We start from the raw sequence: 19,302 nt of genomic DNA, 5'->3' as shown, positions 1-19,302 counted from the left end.
GATTCAGTGATTAGGAGTCTGCAAATTAATTGACAAGACATTAACAGAAGAGACAAAGCTTATTCATGTGCTTATGAGGCACATAAAAGAAGTTGCCCCCTTAATATAATTAAAGATAGGGTTTATAACCTAATTAAAAAGGGGAAAGGAATGGGGAGGAAAAGTCTTCTATGGAAATCAAATGATTTATTTAGGAAAAACAATGGGTCTTTAGGGGAACCAATGGAAATTAAAATCTGTGAGAATGTTTGTTTACACAGAGGAGACTGTTTTCTCCATCTTCTTTCTGGCCAAACTCCCCAGAAGGGGGCTTTGGTTCTACCCTCGCTCTGAGAAGTGCCTGCCTTTAGTCAGATAGAGGAGGCTCTGGGGAAAACAAACAAACAAACTGTTTTGCATCTGTCGAATCTGAAATGTCTTCAGTGTAAAATCATCTTCATATCGGCGCAGGGGGTCAAGTGGGTCACCACAGATAAATAGTTGGAATGAAGCTATCACTGGGACAGATAAACTGAGTTATCTTTATTCTGTCCCAGTACGTAGTGTTACAGAGGGAATGAAATTTTGAGTTTGGGCATTGTATTTAGGTAAGGAGGACTTGGCTGTAACTGCATATGCACTCACCTCAGTATTTAATTCTGGACCCTCATGGGTCAGGCCAAGTCATTTGTCATCTTTGCTGTTACTGGTTAAATCTTTGGTTAAAATGAATATAAGAGAAATATTTCAACTCATCACCTGCAGTGCAGGCCTGAACCAAATGAGACTCTTTGTGAAGGGAAGAAAAACTCCCTGGGCAAGTTTTGGTTTCTAAGCCGAGTTGTGTTGTGTCCTTGACCTCCAAAAGGTGGGGCCCTTGTGCTCAGTTTTGTTACTCATCATTAAAACCAAAACACAATTCCAATACATTCCCACAAGAATGACTGAAATTGAAAAGCCCACAAATAACAAATGTTAGGGAGGATCCAGATAAGTACTGACAGAGTGTAAAGTGGTACGCCCTTTTAGAAACTTCTATGAGAGCTGAATAGGCGTCTGTGCTATGACTTAGCTTTTTCACTCACAAGTATATGCCCAACAGGAATGCTTATTGTGTTCCCTGAAGATGTGTACAAGAACGATCACGGCAGCACTGCTCCCAAACAGGAAGCTATCCAAATGCCCTACATTAGAATGGGTAAATTTTAGTATCTCTGCACATGGAATACTGTAGAACAAGATGAGAATGAAGATACACGAGGATAAACATAACAGACGAATCTCAAAAACTTAATGGTGATCAAAATAAGCCAGACTCAAAAGAGCACATACGTGATTCCACTTAAGTAAATGGACAAAGGAGTAACTGAAAGGGGGGCATGAAGGCAGCTTGAGTGCTAGTGATTTTCTCGAGCTGCGTGTGGAATACGCAGGTGTATTCAGTTTGTAAAAATTCATTGCGCTATCTACACTGATCTGTGCATTTTTCTATTTCAATGGAACATTAAAACAAAAATGAGCTCTGTGAAAGGTAAAAGCTGATGCTTTGGCCAAATGGAATTCATTCTTCCCAGGCAACCAGACAAGTGAATCACATTCGTCAATAGCCAGGCATCTTTTCTGGCTGTCATTGCTACCAGTCGCCCATGCAGACTGCCCGGGTTGCCCAGTCACCCACACGCAATTCCCCTGCTCCCGGTCTCCTCCTCACCCATTTCCATTCTCCTCTTCCTAACGCCTTCCAACATCCAGGAGGATTTTTTTTCAAGTCAATTTGGAGGGAAAGGTGAAGTAGAGAAAGTTTTAAACTCCACCATTAATCTCAGCAGCTGATAACCGCATCAAACACTGAAAGCCAATTCTCACAGTGTATGCGCTGACTGGCTTACATGAAGTCGTCTTTATCATCTAAGATCTGTTGACCCCACATCCACATTACAGAGACTGATTTTTAAAACACGAATATGTCTTTGAGATACTTGTAGATTCAAATACCGTTGTAAGAAATAAGACAGAGATCCAATGTATTCTTTACCCAGATTCCCCCTAACATCTTGCAAAACCGTAGTAAAGATCACAACCAGAAAGCTGACATTGATAAAAGACAATGTAAAGAACATTTCCACCACCACTAAGGACGCCCATGTCGCACCCACTTCCCTCCCACTTCCCCCACCTTAATCCCTGGCTAATGGGGCTAGTGACGAATCTCCAGTTCTATAACTTTCTCATTTCAAGAATGGTATGTATGTAAATGGAAACATACACTATATAACCTTTTGGGACTGTTTTTTTAATCAGCATAATTCTCTTGAAATTCATCTCGGTCGTTGTATGCCTCAGTAGTTCATTCCTTTTGATTGCCAAGCAGTCCTCCGTGGTTTGGATACCTCATAGTTCGTTTATGCGTTTGCTCGTCGAAGGACATCTGGATTGTGTCTAGCTTGGGGCTGTTACAGAGCTGCTGTAACACATTCATGTACAGGTTTTCGAGTAGATATGTCTTCATTTTCTCTGGGATAAATGCCCAGGAGTGCAATTGTAGAGTGGTATGGTAGTTTCATGTTTAGTTTTTAAAGAAACTACCAAACTTTTTAGAGTGGGTGTACCTTTTAAATCGACCAAAATGTATGAGTGACCCAGTTTCTCTGTATCCTACGATTTGGGTTCGTCACTACTTTTTTGTTTAGCCATTCTGTAGGTGTGCGATAATACCCCATCGTGGTTTTAATTTGCATTTTCCTAATGCCTAATAATGGTGAACATCTTTCGTGTGCGTGTTTATCATCTCTGTATTCCTTCAGTGAAATGTCACTTTCTACTTTGCCCATTTTCTAACTGGATGTTTTTTTAATGTGGCTATTTTAAAAATCACTTTATTTTATAGAACAATTTTAAGTTCACAGAAAACTGATCAAATAGTTCCCATGTCCTCTCCAACAACATCCCCCCCACCAAGTTTCTCTATTAACATCTTGAATTGATACGGCACAGTTGTTACAATTGGTCAATCGATATTGATAAATTGTTAACTAAAGTCTATAGTTTACATTAGGGGTCACTATGTGTTGTACATTTCTATAGGTTTTGACAAATGCATTATATCATATATCTATCATTATAGTATCATACAAATAAACTGCCCTAAAAATCCCATGAGCTCCAGCTATTCATCCCTCCCTCCCTCCCCTGGCAACCACTGATCTTTTTACTATCTAAAGTTTGAGCCTTTTGCAAGATGTCATATAGTTGCAATCATACAGTATGTAACCTTTGCAGACTGGCTGCTTTCATTAAGCAATATGCTTTTAAGATTCCTCCATGTCTTTTCATGGCTTCATAGCGCATTTCTTTTTAGTGCTGAATACTATTCCATTGTCTGGATGTACCACAGTATATTCACCTGCTGAAGGACATCTTGGTTACTTCCTGGGCAACTATGAATAAAGCTTCTGTAAACATCCATGTACAGGTTTTTGTGTAAACATACGTTTTCGGTTCATTTGGGTAAATACTTAGCATGATTGCTGAATCATAGGGTAAGACTGTTTAGCTTTGTAAAAAAACTGCCAAACTGTTTTCTAAAGTGGCTTTACATTTTGCATTCCCACCAGCAATGAGTTCTTGTTGCTTTATATCATTTACAGAACTTGGTGTCTCGGTGTTTTGGATTTTAGCCATTCTAATAGGTGTATAGTTGTGTATCATTGTTTTAATTTGCAATTCTCTAATGATGTATAATGTTGAGCATCTTTCCACATGATTATTTATCATCTCTATTATCTTCGATGAGAAGTCTATTCAGATAGCTTGCCAACTTTTATGGGGTTTTTTTTCTTTCTATTGTTGGGTTTTAAGAGCTTTGTATATTGTGGGTATAAGTCCTTTATGTGTTTTGCAGGTATTTTCTGTGGCTTGTCTTTTCATTTTTTTAAGTCTTTTACAGAGCAGTTTTTAATTTTAATGAAATTCAACTTTTTTCTTTCATGAGCTGTGCTTTTTATGTTGCATTTTAACACATCACCAAACCTAAGGTCATCTGGATTTTCTGCTGTGTTATCTTCTAGAAATTTCACAGTTTTATATTTAACATTTAGGTCTATGATCTATTTTGAGTTAATTTTTATGAAAGGGGTAACGTCTGTGTCTAGATATTTTGCATGTGGATATCCAGTTTTTCCAAAACAATTTGCTGAAAAGACTACCTTTTCTCCATCATACTGTCTATGCTCCTCTACCAAAGATCAGTTGACTTTTTTTTATGAGGGTCTACTTCTGGGCTTTATATTTTGTTCCATTGATCTATTTGTGTATTCTTTCACCGTCTTGATTACTATTATTGTCTTAAAGTCAGGTAGTGTCAATCCAATGATTTTGTTCTTTTTGTTTTGGCTATTGGAGGTTTTAAAAAAAATTTATAAGCAAACTTTAAAATCAGTTTGTCAATATCTACAAAAAAAACTTACTGGGATTTGGGTCAGGATTCCATCGAATCTATAACTCAGGTTGAGAACATCTTAACAAGTATTATCCATGAATATGAAATATCTCTTCATTTATTTCTTTGCTTTCATTAAATTTTATAGTTTTTCTCATAGATCTTGCACATATTTTTTAAATTTAAACCTATGCATTTCATTTTTGGGATACTAATGCTGATATATAGGAAAGTGAAGATCTTTTTAGTCTCTTCCTGCAACCTTGCTTTAAGTTCCAGTTTTTTGTCTGTCAGTTCTTTAGGATTTTCTACATAGACCCCTATGTTGTCTGCAAAACAAATCTGTATTCTTTTATTTCCTTTTTTCTTTTCCTGTATTAGCTAGGACTTTCAGGACAACACTGAATAGGAGTGGTAAGAGGAGACAACCTTGTTGTTTCTAATCTTAGGAAGAAAGCATCTAGATTATCAGCATTAAATATGGTGTTAGCTGTAGAAGTTCCCTTCTATTCCTAATTTGCAAGTTTTTAAAATGAATGGGTATTGCATTTTGTCAAATGCTTTTTCAGCATCTATTGATAAGATTATGTGATTTTTCTTCTTTAGCTTGTTGAAGTAATGGATTATGTTAATTTTTAAAGGTCGAACCAGCCTTTTATACCTGGATTCCCTCTAATGTATCCTTCATTTCAGTTATTGTATTCATCCTTTCTGACTGGTTCCTTTTTATGGTTTCTATCTCCATTTTTATGGTTTCCCATTGTTGAAGTTCTTGCTGAATCCATCTATTCTTCTCTTAAGTTCATTGAGCATCCTTATAACCAGTGTTTTGAACGCTGTATCTGGTGGGTTGCTTGTCTCCATTTCATTTAGTTCTTTTTCTGGAGTTTTGTCCTACTCTTTCATTTGAGAAATCTACCAATCTTGGTGGAAGGGCCTTATCTAGTAGGTGCCCTGTGAGGCCCAGTACTTCAATCTTCTGTGGTCACCTGAGCAAGGTGCTCCAGGGATGTCCCTTGTGCGGGTTTTGTATGCCCTCTTGTTGTAGTTGAGCCTGACTGCCGCTGAAATGCCTGTGGGCGGGGCTGGCTGTGGTTGCAGCAGATGAGCTGATGCCGTGGAAGGGGAGTCGCTTTAGTGGAGCTCTGGTTCCAGGCAAGTCTGCCCTTCAGGTGTGTTGTTTGTGGAGCTGGTTGGGTAGTACTCTGGTGTGATCTGAAGCTGACCACAGGGTATGTTGGTTCTGGATCCCCTTGGGAGGGGCTCTGGTGCAAGCCAAGATTAGCTGCTGCTTGTGCCAGGCTTCTGGTAGGAGCTACAAAGTGATCTGTAGTTGGGTGTCGCTTGTGCAGGGTTTTGAGGTGTTTGGGAGAGGCTATGCTTTGAACAAAGGCCAGCTGCCATATGTGCTGGGCTTAGGGACCTTTGGTGGGCACAATGTGAGCTGAAGCCAGCCACACTTGTGGTAGGCTTGTGGCCACTTAGTTCCAGCTACATTCCAAGCCAAGACTGGTTGCCACTTATGCCAGGCCTTGGGTGGGGGGTGGGGCACATGATGGGAGTTACAATGCAAATTGAGGCAGACTGCCACTTGTGGCAGGTTTGGGGTACAGGGCACACCGAGGCCAGGTGCTACTTATGTAGAGTTGGATCTTTGAGAGACTTTAGGTTAAGTCCACAGTGGGAACTATGGCAGGCTGCTTGTGTAGAGCAGCTGCCGGAAGGGGCTCTGGGTGGTGTGTGTGGGTGGGGTGGGGTCTTAGCAAGTTACCAGAGTGATGAGAACAGTATTAGCCAGGTTAATGGAGAGCACAGATTTGGAGCCTATTGACACCTGCTGGCTGAGTGAGACAGCTTAAAGGAACACTGAGGAACTGCCCCGACCCCTGCCCCTCCAGCCATCTCCGAAGGTAATCAATTTAGTTCCTCTCAGTATATCCCTGGCGCCTTTTGAGCTGCTGCTCCAGTGCTGGAGCTCAGAGCAAGTGAGTTTTGTGAGTGAGTTTGTGCAGGCCTCTCGAGGAGTCCCTTGGTCTCCAGCAGCTCTGTGCACTGGATACAATCTCTGCTGCTTTTCACAGCCAGATGGTAGGGAGCCCCCCTTCTTGGCACTGGTGCCCCAAGCTGGGGAGCCTGGTGTGGCTCACTTTCCTTCTCTCTGAAGAATCTATCACTCTATGCAAGGCAGGTCTACTGGCAACAAATTCCCCCAGTTTTTGTCTGAGAAAGTATTTCCCCTTCATTTTCAAAGGGTAATTTCACTTGAAACGGACTTTCACCACTTTAAATAGTCCATTCCACTTTTTTCTTGCTTTCATGGTTAAAGAAAAGTCTGATGTAATTTTTATCTTTGTTCCTTACCGGGTAAGTTTTTTTTTTTTTTTTTCCACTCTCAATTTTTTTCTTTGGTTTTCTGCAGTTTTCTCATAGGTGTGTAATGGCAGTAATATACTAACTACTACAGAGTTATTGGAAAAGATGTTGAACATCTTTTCGTGTGCTTGTCTTCTCTGTATATCTTCTTTGGTGATGTGTCTCTTCAGATCTTTTGCTTGTTTTTAAATTGGGTTGTTTACTTATTTATTGAGTTTTGGGAGTTCTTTATATATTCAAAACATAAGCCTTTTATCAGATATGTGATTTGGAAATATTTTCTCTCACTTCTGGCTCTTCATTCTTTCTATAGTATCTTTCAAATAGTGGAACCTCTTAATTTTTTAAAAAAGTACAATATATCTTTTTTCCTTCTATGGATCATGCTTTGGGTATATCCAGGAAATCTTTGCCCAACTCAACATCACAAAAATTTTGTTTTCTTCTAGAAGTTATAAAGATTTAATTTTATTATGTCCATGATTAATTTCAAATTAAATTTTGCACAAGGTATAAGGTATGGAGAGCCATACTTATTAATTGTATTAAAAATATTCTACATTCACTTGTTTCTATTCTGGTTGTTCTAATGAAAGAGGTGTGTTAAAATCTCACTGTGATCATGGACTTGTCCATTTCTTTTTTCTAGTTTTGTCGATTTTTCTCTGAGGTACATATCAACTTGGAGGTGTCATACCTCCTGGTTAACTGAATTTTTAAATCTTTACTGCAAGTAATACTTTTTCCTTGAAGGCTACTTTTTTTTTTTTTTCTGAAACTAATATAACTATACCAGTTGTTGGCTTCAGTATCCTTCCTTCTCACTGGTTTTTGTGCTTTTCCCATTGTGTTTGGTGCAGAGTACACAAATGATCAATGTACATGTGAATGTCATTTAATTTCCTATTTTTCAAATGTGAAATAATTGTATATGTGAATGTTTGCATATCCCTGAACACTTTTGTTTTTCCCTGTTTTTAGTCTTTATATAAATGGACTCAAACTATACATTTTCTTCATTCTTGTTTTTGAGATTTGTTTTATTGCTGTGATTTTTCACTGCCGTATAGTATTTCATTTTAGAAATAAACCCCCAGGATTTCTTATTCAGTCCCATACCTAAAAATATTATCTTCCAAATTTATATCTCTAGTCGTGACCTTTCCCTTTGAGCTTTAAACTCTGTATCTACCTGTCTACTCAACATCTCTACTTTGATATGTAACAGTATTCTCAAATGACCAAAAGAATTGATTTCATATCCTCCCTCTTGCCCTCCCAAATTTGCTTCCTTTTCAGTCTTCCGTATCTCCTCATGACACCATTTATCTAGCCTTACCAGAACCAAAAACAAGATGGCAACATACTTGGTTTTATGTTAAGGTATAAGCAGGACAGACTGACTTGACTAGGGTAAACACAGTGAAATATGACAAGAGAAAGAGAAAGAGGCAGGGGCCAGAACCTATAGGAGGACTTGTAGACCATGGTAAACAAGTTCAGGATCAGTCTGAGTGTTATAGGAAGTCACCGGAGGATTTGGCAAGCAGAAAGACCAGTTAGAATACAGTAGTCCAAGAGAGTTAAGATGGTAGGAACTATAGTAGTAGTAGTAGAGATGGAGAAAGTGAAGAGATTTGGAAAATATTCTGGAGATGGTAGAACTTGCTGTTTTGGATGCAAGGATGTGCAAAAAAAAAAAAAAAAAAAAGTCGTAACTCAAAGAGGACTTCTTGTCTCATGATCTCCTTTTCCTTCTGGACCTTCTATTAAGTGTATATTAGATGCTCTCATTCCTTCTTCGATGATTTTTGCCTCTTTCATATTTTCAATTCATTTCTTTATCTCATTGTAGGTGATTTTGTAAGACCAATCTCCCAGTTCACAATCAGCTGTGTCTAATATGCACTGATATCAAGTTTTCAATTCTAATAACTATTTTTCATTTATTGGATCTTTCGAATTTCCCAAATTTTTTGTTTCCTTTTTATATATATAATTATGATCTTTCAGACTATTCTATTTGAAGTTCTTAGAGAATTCTCCTATTTGCATCTGCTGAGTTTTCCTTATTGCCTTCTGCATATTGTGTGCATATACACTTAATCTTAGAATCTTTTTCCCTATGGAATCCTGTGAAAACTTATCTGAAACTGCCCCTGTAGGGTGGTGTATTGTTTTCTGTTAGGGTCCCTAGAGTTGATTTTGCCATTTTCTTGATTTGTGGTTCCTAGAGTATACACTTAGCATAAATCAAGACCTTAAATCTACCTGTGGTGTAGGCCTGGGATTCTGGTTTCTCATAGATAACTTTGTGTTTTCAGGCTCCTGGACAGCTGTGCTAGTCCTTTTTGAATACATGAGCTCTTTGTGGCTTTATGGAGGGGATTAGTTATGGTTACATTTTTCTCTTGTAAGCCTGAAAGCAAGTCTTTTGACCCCACACAGATATTATGTTATCAACCCCTATGTTCTTCAACAGAACTTCACTGGTTGGAGGGAATTTACCAGAGACTAAGGAACTGTTTCTTGAAGCAGCAGGCAATTTTTGTCTCCTTAGAGATGATGGCTGATACTGATTTGTGCAACTAGCAAATATTTTCTGTTAATTGGCATAACTCAAGTTTTTGATGTACAGATTCATATGGAATATTCTGGTAGTTGATAACATTTTCCTGCAATCAGTTTCATTATAGATCCCATTGATGCAATGGGTATTCTGGGAAATTAAGGAGGTCTGTCTGTAACCAAGGAGTGTAAGGTTGTATTGGGATTAATTATTTGGAATGGATGTGTAATATAACGCTTATTACTTTCCTATATTTCTATTATACTCTTAGAGGCAAAAGTGGGAAACTACAAGTGGTCACATTCTCAAATAGTTTTACTTGGAGTATTTACTTTTGAGTAAGCTTAACCATTTACTATACTGGTTCAATCAGTCCAACAGAGACTTTCACCTTTGTTACCACTACAATAGCTCTTGTTGAAAAACTGTATTTTTTGAGACATGCCTGTGGAAATAATATTAACATTCTCTTATGCTTGTTTCCCACATGTACACATTTTAAAAAACATAACTACATCATTATCACATCCACAAAATTAAATATCATTCACTTCTCAGTTCAATTTTCCCCGTATATCCATTTTTAAACTGCACTACTATGACTCTAGTGGGTCACTTAATTGAGAATACTTAGTTCTTACCTGTTTAAGTGTGCTTCTTTATTTGATTTAATTTTGTGTAATTCAAAAGGTTATTTTTCAAATGTTATAGTGACACTAATTCTTCCTCTCACCTCCGACCCTCTTTTCCCACTCAGAGGCAATCACTATTATTTTCATGTCTATGCTTTAGAAAAATTCTTTTAAACTGCCTAAACATCTGACATGTAGCTCTGTTCAATTTGGAAAAATTTTTAATTTTTGTAGTGTGAGTTCTTCTGCCTATTTCTATTTCTTTAATGATATAGTGCTCCCTCCATATTTTCAGAAAATATCAATTACTACGAGCTAGGTTAAACAGTTGGCTTATGGAAATAGCAAATAGTTAATTTAAAACTTTCAACTCAGGTATACTGGCTCAGCTACCCACCTAGTGGTAAGGACAATGGATGTTCAATATAAAGAGTTTCCTTCTGGTCTTTTATAATTTGAATAAAATCCTAAAAATGAAATTAACCATTAGTAAGAAAAAAAGGCATTGAGCTTTTTTAGAACCTTTATATCTGAATAACTTTTTTGCTTTTTTCTAGTGATTATTTCCTACAAATAACACACAGCTGCATATGTTTTACAGTTTCAAGCTTATTTATTATTCTCTTGTGGAATGCTAGATTTAATGTTACAGTATGGTTGTCAAAGCTATTGAAATGTGACAAATGTCCATGTCTAAATGCTGCAGAACAGTATATTGAATGATTTTTAAAAAGTTACTTTACAGCTGAGGTCATATGGTTTTTAAACCCAATGCCTATGTGAATGGCCAGCCACAAAGTTTGGGGATGTTCATTACCTGTACATGTATATACAAATATATCCCTTACATACATATGCACACAGGCATGTATTAATTTACGTGTAAAATTTATAAAATTATATACATATACATACATGCACATCTATATACATATACCTACCCTCACCATTGAGCTTGTTTTTCTAACACTAATCAACATCGGGTCCAATTCTTATTGCTGCCCAGTATAACTACATGATTTTAAGTGCCAATACCAAGCACCTTTTCAGATGCAGGACAGGTATGTCTGTGCATATAGATATGTGTATTTATGTATACTTGTGTTTGTGTGTGTGTGTATATATGAATTCTCCCTTTTATGCTTCAGTCATGCATTACTTTAATAAACATGTTTTTTACCATAAGTTTTGGAATTCTAAACAGTGTAAAATCTACTTTTGGAAAACTGTATATGTTCATAGTTACAAAAAATATATTATATATGATCAAAACCTATTGCATACATATGTTCTCTGATCTGGCTATATCCTAGCCATTAGATAAATTAAAAAAACACCCTCTTAATAGGATGTTATGATAGCCTTAAATAGACCATTACCTATATTTAGAATAGTTGATATATTTTAAAAGTTGACAAAATGTTGTTAAAGATTTGAAAAACACTATGCATCTGCATTAAATATATAAAGGTTTCCACCAAGGGCCTGGTTCAATTCATTGTCAAAGAGTTTCATGTTCTAGAGTGACCAGTATCAGTCATTATCCTTAAAATTATGGCTCATTAGGCTTTTATACAAAAAAGCCCTCTTTTAATCATTTATAAAAAACAAGTTCTATTTAAAAGAAAAAAATGTACATGAACACTTAAGTACTCATGGATATTTATCCTGTTACAAAGTGACTATGTAAAGAGATAGGAGGCTCGTTCCTAGTAAGAACACCTCATGGTAGCACATGTAAACCTGGTTTGGTTCCTCTGCTCTGCAGCTATTCAGCATGTAAAATTTAAACCATTTCACATTAACATTTAAATTTAATACAGTGCAAATATTTGAGAATAACTTGTTCCCCCCAGTGAAACAAGAACCAGCGTTATGCTGAATTTTCTTCAGATGTATTTACACATTGAGCTAAAAGTTCACCATAAACTTTGAAATTTGCTGAATATCAGCAGAAATGTAACCGAACTAGCAGCAATTGCATTTACAATATTTGATAGTTACTTGAGAGAATGCATAAAATTTTCCAGACTGTACTCGGAATCATATTGCTCTTGATCCCAAAGATCACTCAGGTTTTCAAGAACTGATTTCATACTTGCTTTCCCAGGAGCAGAGGTATCAGCTTTTTCTGCTTTGCCATCCTTAAGAAAAATTGGCAGAAAGATAAAATGAAATCACTTCAGGAATACTTTCCTTTAAAATATTACACTTGTTTCTAATATTGCATTTATTCAACAGAGTTCAAGTGATGGGGAAGTTCATGATCTCATAAGATAGCTTAATCTGTTTTCCCACAGACCTAATAATTTTATTATTTTAAGCTTTTTATTTGGGAAGAATGTCAAGATTATAAAATGATTATAAGAACATTACAAAGAACTCATTGTTAATTGTCTTATTAGCTCTGTCATTCTCTTTCCCCTGTATACGTGTGTATATATGTATAACTCAGATAATCAGCTTTTCCCTAAAACCATTAGAGGAAAACCATTAGAGGAGAGGTTATATTTTGCTCCTTTATTCCTAGACAGAAATAAGCATGTATTCCTAAGAACAAAGGTCAAATTAAGGAAATTTAATACTGGCATATTAAAATGATTTAATATACAGTCCAAATTCTGCCAATTGTCACAACAGGATCCTTTATGGCAATAGCTCTTGCTTCCCTGGACCATCCCCCTGAGCCCGGTTCTGCTTGCTACATCACCTGTAAGAATATTCTTTCAAATGGAATAAAAGCTATCTGAAGATAGAAATCCATGTTTCTTTGAGCGTTTTTTCTAGGTTACACTTAACTTGTTCTTTTAACCTTATGTTATATGACGTGATTAAAGAACATTTATCCATGCTGGCCATCTTTTAGGGACTTACTAATTTGCTACTGTTTAAAATGTAGCAGCTACATTTTAAAAAATCATACACATTTAACACTCTATTGGGATGACACTGGTTAATAAAATCATATAGGTTTTAAGTGTACAATTCAATAATACATCATCTGTATATTGCATTGTGTGTTCACCACCCAAAGTCAAATCTCCCTCCATCACCATATATTTGATCCCCTTTCTCTTTGGTAACCAGTAAACTGTTGTCAGACATAATATTCTAAATATGACTTAGCACACACAGTACAGTGCAACTACTTTTTCTAAGATTTGGACATTGCAATTCTGTTATTACAGCTAGTTTAATTAAGGCCAATTCTCGTCATAATTTATACAGAGTGTGCAGTCGATTTTCTGAACCTATGAAGGACTTTAAACCCAATTCTATTGGTTTTACATTATTAGACTAACCAACATTTCAGGCTAGTGTATCCTTTGATAATGGATTGTTATCTGATGTATTAGTTCCACCATCCACAATAATAATGGCTACCACTGAGAATCTATACTAGATATCCTTACAATTTCATTTTAACTTAATCATATAGGAATACAGACATTGTTATTCTCTCAAGGATATGGATGCTCAAAGATGTGAATTTGCCTAAGGTCACCAGTTAATAGGAGACAGAGCAGGAAACACATACCCAGGTCTAACTAACTCCAGTGTCAGCTGTCCTTCATCAGGAAAGGACTAAAGCAAGAAACTTTGGGGCAAGATACTTTTGGGGGACATCAGAAAGTCAAACCTTCAAACATCCCTTAGTATTCCTGGAGAGTTTTATCTGGACATTAAAAATTCCCTCAAAGAGTTGTCTAGTTGATATCAAAGTGAATGCCTTTTGCTACTCCCTTCAATACTTTCACAAAGTAGTCCCAGAAGTCTGCAAATGCATTAAAGACAGAGCAAATTGTTTAAGTTCTTTACCTTATCAAGAGTAAATAGATCAAGAAGTTGATCTGTCCCCATACTCTGCAAACTAGAATTCTCTTGGCTAATAACTGTATTCGCTATATTCATCTTGAATTTCTGCAAACCCATTATTTTCTCTTCCAATGTTCCTCTGGTTATCAATCGATACACATTAACCACACGTTTCTGAATAAGAAAAAGAAGTTAAGCAACTGTAGAGCACAAATAAAAGCTTTGAGGTTCACCAAAGTGGGGGGCCTGCATACTTGTTCTAAATACTTAACTACTATCTAATTAGGGTTGGGTTTTCTTGATCTGGCTTAAAAGGTTTGCAGAGAATCACAGATTAGGAACGGACAGTGTCCCAGTTTTCTTATCCCAAGCCACTCATTTAACGCATGAGGAAGTGGTGCCACAGAATTAATGACTTGCCTAACGGTCAAACACTTAACATCAGAGCAAAAACTTAGAAAGTATTTTTCCCAGTTCACAGGTTAACACCTGTGAGTGGTGAGTTTTTACCTGACCAATGCGATGGGCCCGGTCCATGGCTTGTAGATCACGCATAGGATTCCAGTCGTGCTCCACAAATACCACTGTGTCAGCGCCTGTTAAGTTAAGGCCCAGGCCACCAACGTGAGTTGTAAGTAAGAGAACGTCTATGGATGGATCATTGTTAAACCTAAAGGTACAGATATTAAAAAATAAAATTAATATATTTCTTAGGTACCTCTAACAGAAATTAGATTATTTAATGAAAATTAAAGAGCACAAACGAGGATTTTTTTTACAACTCCATAATATAGACATTTCTGTGATTACTTGATATATACATAACATCTTTAGTAGTAGAAAGAATGTATTCTAGAACATGTCAGAAATTTCATAAATAGAAATAAATCCAATTGGTTTGTATTTTAGGATATCAAATAAAGACAAAGTTGCAAAAATGTAATTAAATGCTAATTATAATTAAAACAAAACCCAACTATGAACCTTTAACATATGGAGATAGAAGAGGATAATGAGGGAAAAGGCTAGATCAGTCAGGGAAGACAGAGGATAAGGATGTTGGGGGTTGCTGCTATTGAACTAGTCCTAGAAGATAATGACAAAGGACATCTAGTAGCTTCTATGAAAAAGAAAAACTAACATTATTACTACATTTTAACCAAGCAACCAATTATTAGTCTCACTATGAGTCAAGGAAGCGCTTTTACTTTATATGCATTGTTATTTAATTGTTACAATAGCTCTATAAGATTATCATTATTACTATTTTAGAGACTTAGGCTCTGTGGATAATAAACAGGCCCAAGGGAACACTGCCTAAATAGGAGAGTCAGGCGTCAAACCTGGATCTATCTGCTTTAAGGATGCTTATTTAAAATGCTCATTCTTGAAGTCAGCAGTTCTGGGACAGAACCTAGGAATCTGCATTTAGAAATGAAATTTCTAAAAGAGGGTTCAGGCTACACTTAGGAAACACTGTACTCATCATTTTTGCTTCCTAGCTGGGTCACCTTCCAACTTGTTCTCAGCAGAAACACAGAGATTAGGATACTTATCTCACCTAATCCACTTGTGTGCTTCCTCCCACCCCAACTTCCCAAAAAAGGTGAAGTAGAAAGTGGTTACCTCTTTTTGTTGATGCCTTCAATTTTTTTCATACCCTTCAAAGTGCCTTTCCTAATATAGTCACATTTTTTTTTAACTAAACTATTCAATTATATTTCTGTAGTTCTCTAGTTTTAATAGGGTTTAGTTGGGTTGAATTATTATTGTACAATTATATAATAATTAAACACATTTGCAGATATTTAGCCAAAGTAAATACTTTCTGAGGCAAACTTCTATGTAAATAACCATACACTGACTACGGCTTGATTCGTAAGAGTTTTAGAAGCCACTTACCGTGAAACAATGGAATGCCTCTGACCAGGAGGTATGCTACCATCTAATCTCAAATAAGTGACAGAGGGTAAATGAGGTTTGAGAAGATCATGTTCCACTATATCAAGCATGCTTTTAAGCTGACAGAAGATCAGTATCCTGTGCTGAGCCACAACAGACTCTGTGCCACTCTCTGAAGTGCTGCCATTTCCCAAACCACAGTCCAACAGTAACTTGAAAAAAAGAATCAATTGTTACACAGGTGTTCAATAAAAATAGGTGACTAATAGTTTTCAAGCTATTCCTCATATAAAATGGTTTCTAGATTACTTATTATAGTTATATACTTATAGTACCCAAAACTATAAATGATACTCCCCAAACTTGGCCTGCCTGCTATAAAATACAGTGAAACTATGATGCCCTCATTTTGGCCATTACACTATTGTTTATCCCCCCCAAGATCATAGTAGCTTTATTTACCAGAAACTAATTCATTAAATAGATTTACAGTGAATTTGCCATTAAATCAAATTCAGTTTCACCCTATATAAGACTGACGCACTGCCTACTGCATTAAAGAGGCAGGTAACTATATGAAATGTTTGCCAAGTCTGACAGAATCTATATTTATATAAGTGTTTTAATTTGACTCTGCTTATCTCCATTAAATTTCACCTAGAGTTTTGGTTCATTCCAGTTTACTAAACTTTTTAAATTCTGGCTCTGGTATTACCAGATACTTCTGGCACTATTACTTGCTGATGAACATGTTTCTGTATTTCTATTGCCAGATTTTTAAAAAGTACGTAAGACTTCTCTACTCTACTTCAGAGAATAGAAGTATTTTAGATGAAAGCAAGCAAGTAATCAATCTAGCTTTCTCCTGAGGCTGAAAAGAACTGAGCAAATGAAAAAGAAGAGTTCTAGGAAAGACATCCATGAGTACAGCCTGAAACAATCTGGGCCTAAGCTGCAGATTTCCTAAATTTAATTCCAGACACTTCTGGTTGACAAGAAGCATTCTAAAATGAGATTAGTTTAAGTAACAACTAGAGGTAAAAAAAAAAAAAAAAAAAAAAAAAGCAATGTATAAAAATATAAACCAAAAATAATTTAAAGCCTGTAGTATCATTAACATGTGGATGAAATTAAATATTTATTTGAATTGAGATCCACACTGATACACATTATAAACAAAACCGGTGAAAGACAAAGAATCTTGAAAGTAGCAAGAGAAAAAGTGATCCCCTGTAAAAGGGATCCTTGATAGGATGAACACTTGGTTTTTCATCATAAACCATGGAGAACATTATTGAGAAAGTGAAAGACAATATACAGAATGGGACAAAGTATTTGTAAATCATATCTGATAAGGGCTTAATATCTAAAATATAAGAGAACTAAAACTCAACCAAAAGACAATCAAATTATAAAACAAAGAACTTAAACAAAGGCATTTCTCCGAAGTATATAACTATCCAATAAGCACAAGAAAAGATGCTCAACATCATTAGTGAGAGCAATTCAACAATAAGATACCACTTCATACCTACTGGGATGACTATAATATAAAAAAGTTGAAAATAAGTATTGGAGAGGATATGGAGAAATTAGAATCCTGGCACATTGCTGGTGGGAACATAAATGGTGCAGCCACTATTAGAAACAGTTTGGCAGTTCCTGAAGAAGCTAAACATAAAATTGTTGTATGATCCAGCAATTCCACTCCTAGGTCTACATCTAAAAGAAGTGAAAAGAGGAACTCAAACACTTAAAAGCCAATATTCGCTGCGGTATATTTGCAACAGCCAAAAGGTAGAAACAACTCAAGTATTCTGTCAACACATGACTAGATAAACAAAATTTGGTATATACGTAATACTAATAATGGAATATTATTCAGTCATAAAAGTATCAATACATGCTGCAACATGAATGAACCTTGAAAATAAGTGAAATAAGCCAGTCACCAAAAGACAAATATTGTATGATTCTACTTATATGGAATATTTAGAACATGTAAATTCATACAGATGAAAATTAGATCAGAGGTTTCGTGCTTTGGGGAAAAAGAAAAATGGGAAGTTATTGCTTAATGGATACAGAGTTTCTGTCTAGGTGATAGAAACATTTTGGAAATATACAGTGATGGTTGCACAACACTGAATGTCATTAATGCCACAGAATCGTATATTTAAAAGTGGTTAAAATGGCATATTTTGTTACATATATTTTACCACAATTTTTAAAAAATGCTATATATATTCTACTACAATTTAAAAAAATGAAAGAAATGTAAATACATCAGGGAAAGCAAATTTGCCTAGTGTTATAGATTAGAAATGTTCAACACATATCTAATACTTAAAGTACCTACTTACTTGTTTCAAAGCTGAGAGTTTTGGGGCATGCTGAATATCATGAAGAGAAGAATTCTGAACTGCCAGTTTTTCAGTGGTACTCTTGAACTCTGGATGTTGAGGTGTTAAGACTAATGCTGGGTGGTTGCACAGTTTACGTAAGTACTGTAATGCCTTTAAGGGGGAAAAAAGTATACACAAGTCCGTTTCACATGCCACAAGTGTTTGTATCTCAGTAGCTTTTCCTATGCTATTCTATGTCTAAAATGCCATTCTTTTCACTACTCCTACTCATTCTTCAAGAGCCAGTTCAAATATCTGATCTGTTTTTCTTGTGCAGTTTATATTTTATGAGAGCATTTATAACTTGTATAAATTGTACTGCTTTTATCTACCCCACTAGACAAGAGCTTCTTATAGCAGAAAGAGTACCTTATTTGTTAACTCTTACAGCTAACCCTTTCCCACTCGAAGTGCTTGATAATGCTCACAGGTACTTCTGGAACCAGGCTACATTTCCCAGAGAAGGGTTTCTTAAACTTCATCGGGTATAAAAATTTCTTGGGAACCTTATAAATCTGCAAACCCTTCCTTCTACACAGTATTCTGATTCAGTAGGTATGGTGGTAGGGGTTCAAGGGTGGAGCTAGGTGGTTATTTCAAGTAGTTGTATTTGAAAATCAGAACCCTATAAAGGTCTCTTCTTTTTCTGATTCGGCCACATTTTCTCTTTTGTTTTTTACTTAGCTTATAATCTAGGTCTCGCCCTTGGCACAGAGATATGTATTACTTAGCCTTACTGAACAAGGCTAAGAGACTGTTGACATTTTTCATTTGTTATTCCCTTGAACACATGAGGCATTATGTCCCAGGACTTTTGTACTTTTTGTATCCTCTGCCTGGAATCACTGCCCCCGCCCCCTTATCTGCATGCCTCAATCCTCCTTCAGATCTCTGCTAAAATGTCACTTTCTCAGTGAGGCCATCTCTGATCCCTCTATTAAAAATCACAACCTATACCGATTCCTACACTGTATAAACCCGTACTCTGCTTTATTTTCTCTTACACGTTATGTATTTTATTTATTAATTTTCCATTTCAACAAGGAAAGGAATCTGTTTTATTCACTGCTTTAATCCCTGAGCTTAGAAAAATTACTGCCTTGTGGTAGATGTTCCAATATTTTTTTGAATGGAAAGCATTCTTTCTAAAAGATTCTTTCTAAAACCCTTCTTTTCATGTAATAAATG

General features: G+C 36.1%; 1 protein-coding gene across 4 annotated transcripts in view; it reads right to left on the bottom strand.

The window, feature by feature from the left end:
- Window positions 1-10,580: 10,580 nt before the first annotated feature.
- The window catches only part of BTAF1 (B-TFIID TATA-box binding protein associated factor 1), an 88,646-nt gene continuing 79,924 nt past the window's right edge, over window positions 10,581-19,302 (bottom strand). For all 4 annotated transcript variants that reach the window (XM_016151288.2, XM_016151287.2, XM_016151289.2 and 1 more), the window contains 5 exons: window positions 18,073-18,225; window positions 15,710-15,921; window positions 14,318-14,477; window positions 13,811-13,981; window positions 10,581-12,135 (listed from right to left, as the gene is read on the bottom strand). In XM_016151288.2, the coding sequence (XP_016006774.1) occupies window positions 11,992-12,135; window positions 13,811-13,981; window positions 14,318-14,477; window positions 15,710-15,921; window positions 18,073-18,225 (840 nt within the window). In that variant the 3' untranslated portion in view covers window positions 10,581-11,991. The remainder of the gene's footprint in view (window positions 12,136-13,810; window positions 13,982-14,317; window positions 14,478-15,709; window positions 15,922-18,072; window positions 18,226-19,302) is intronic.

The sequence above is a fragment of the Rousettus aegyptiacus genome, unplaced genomic scaffold, assembly GCF_014176215.1.
Source record: "Rousettus aegyptiacus isolate mRouAeg1 unplaced genomic scaffold, mRouAeg1.p scaffold_m13_p_6, whole genome shotgun sequence".
Lineage (NCBI taxonomy): Eukaryota > Metazoa > Chordata > Mammalia > Chiroptera > Pteropodidae > Rousettus > Rousettus aegyptiacus.
This window is presented reverse-complemented; position numbering and strand designations above follow the sequence as displayed.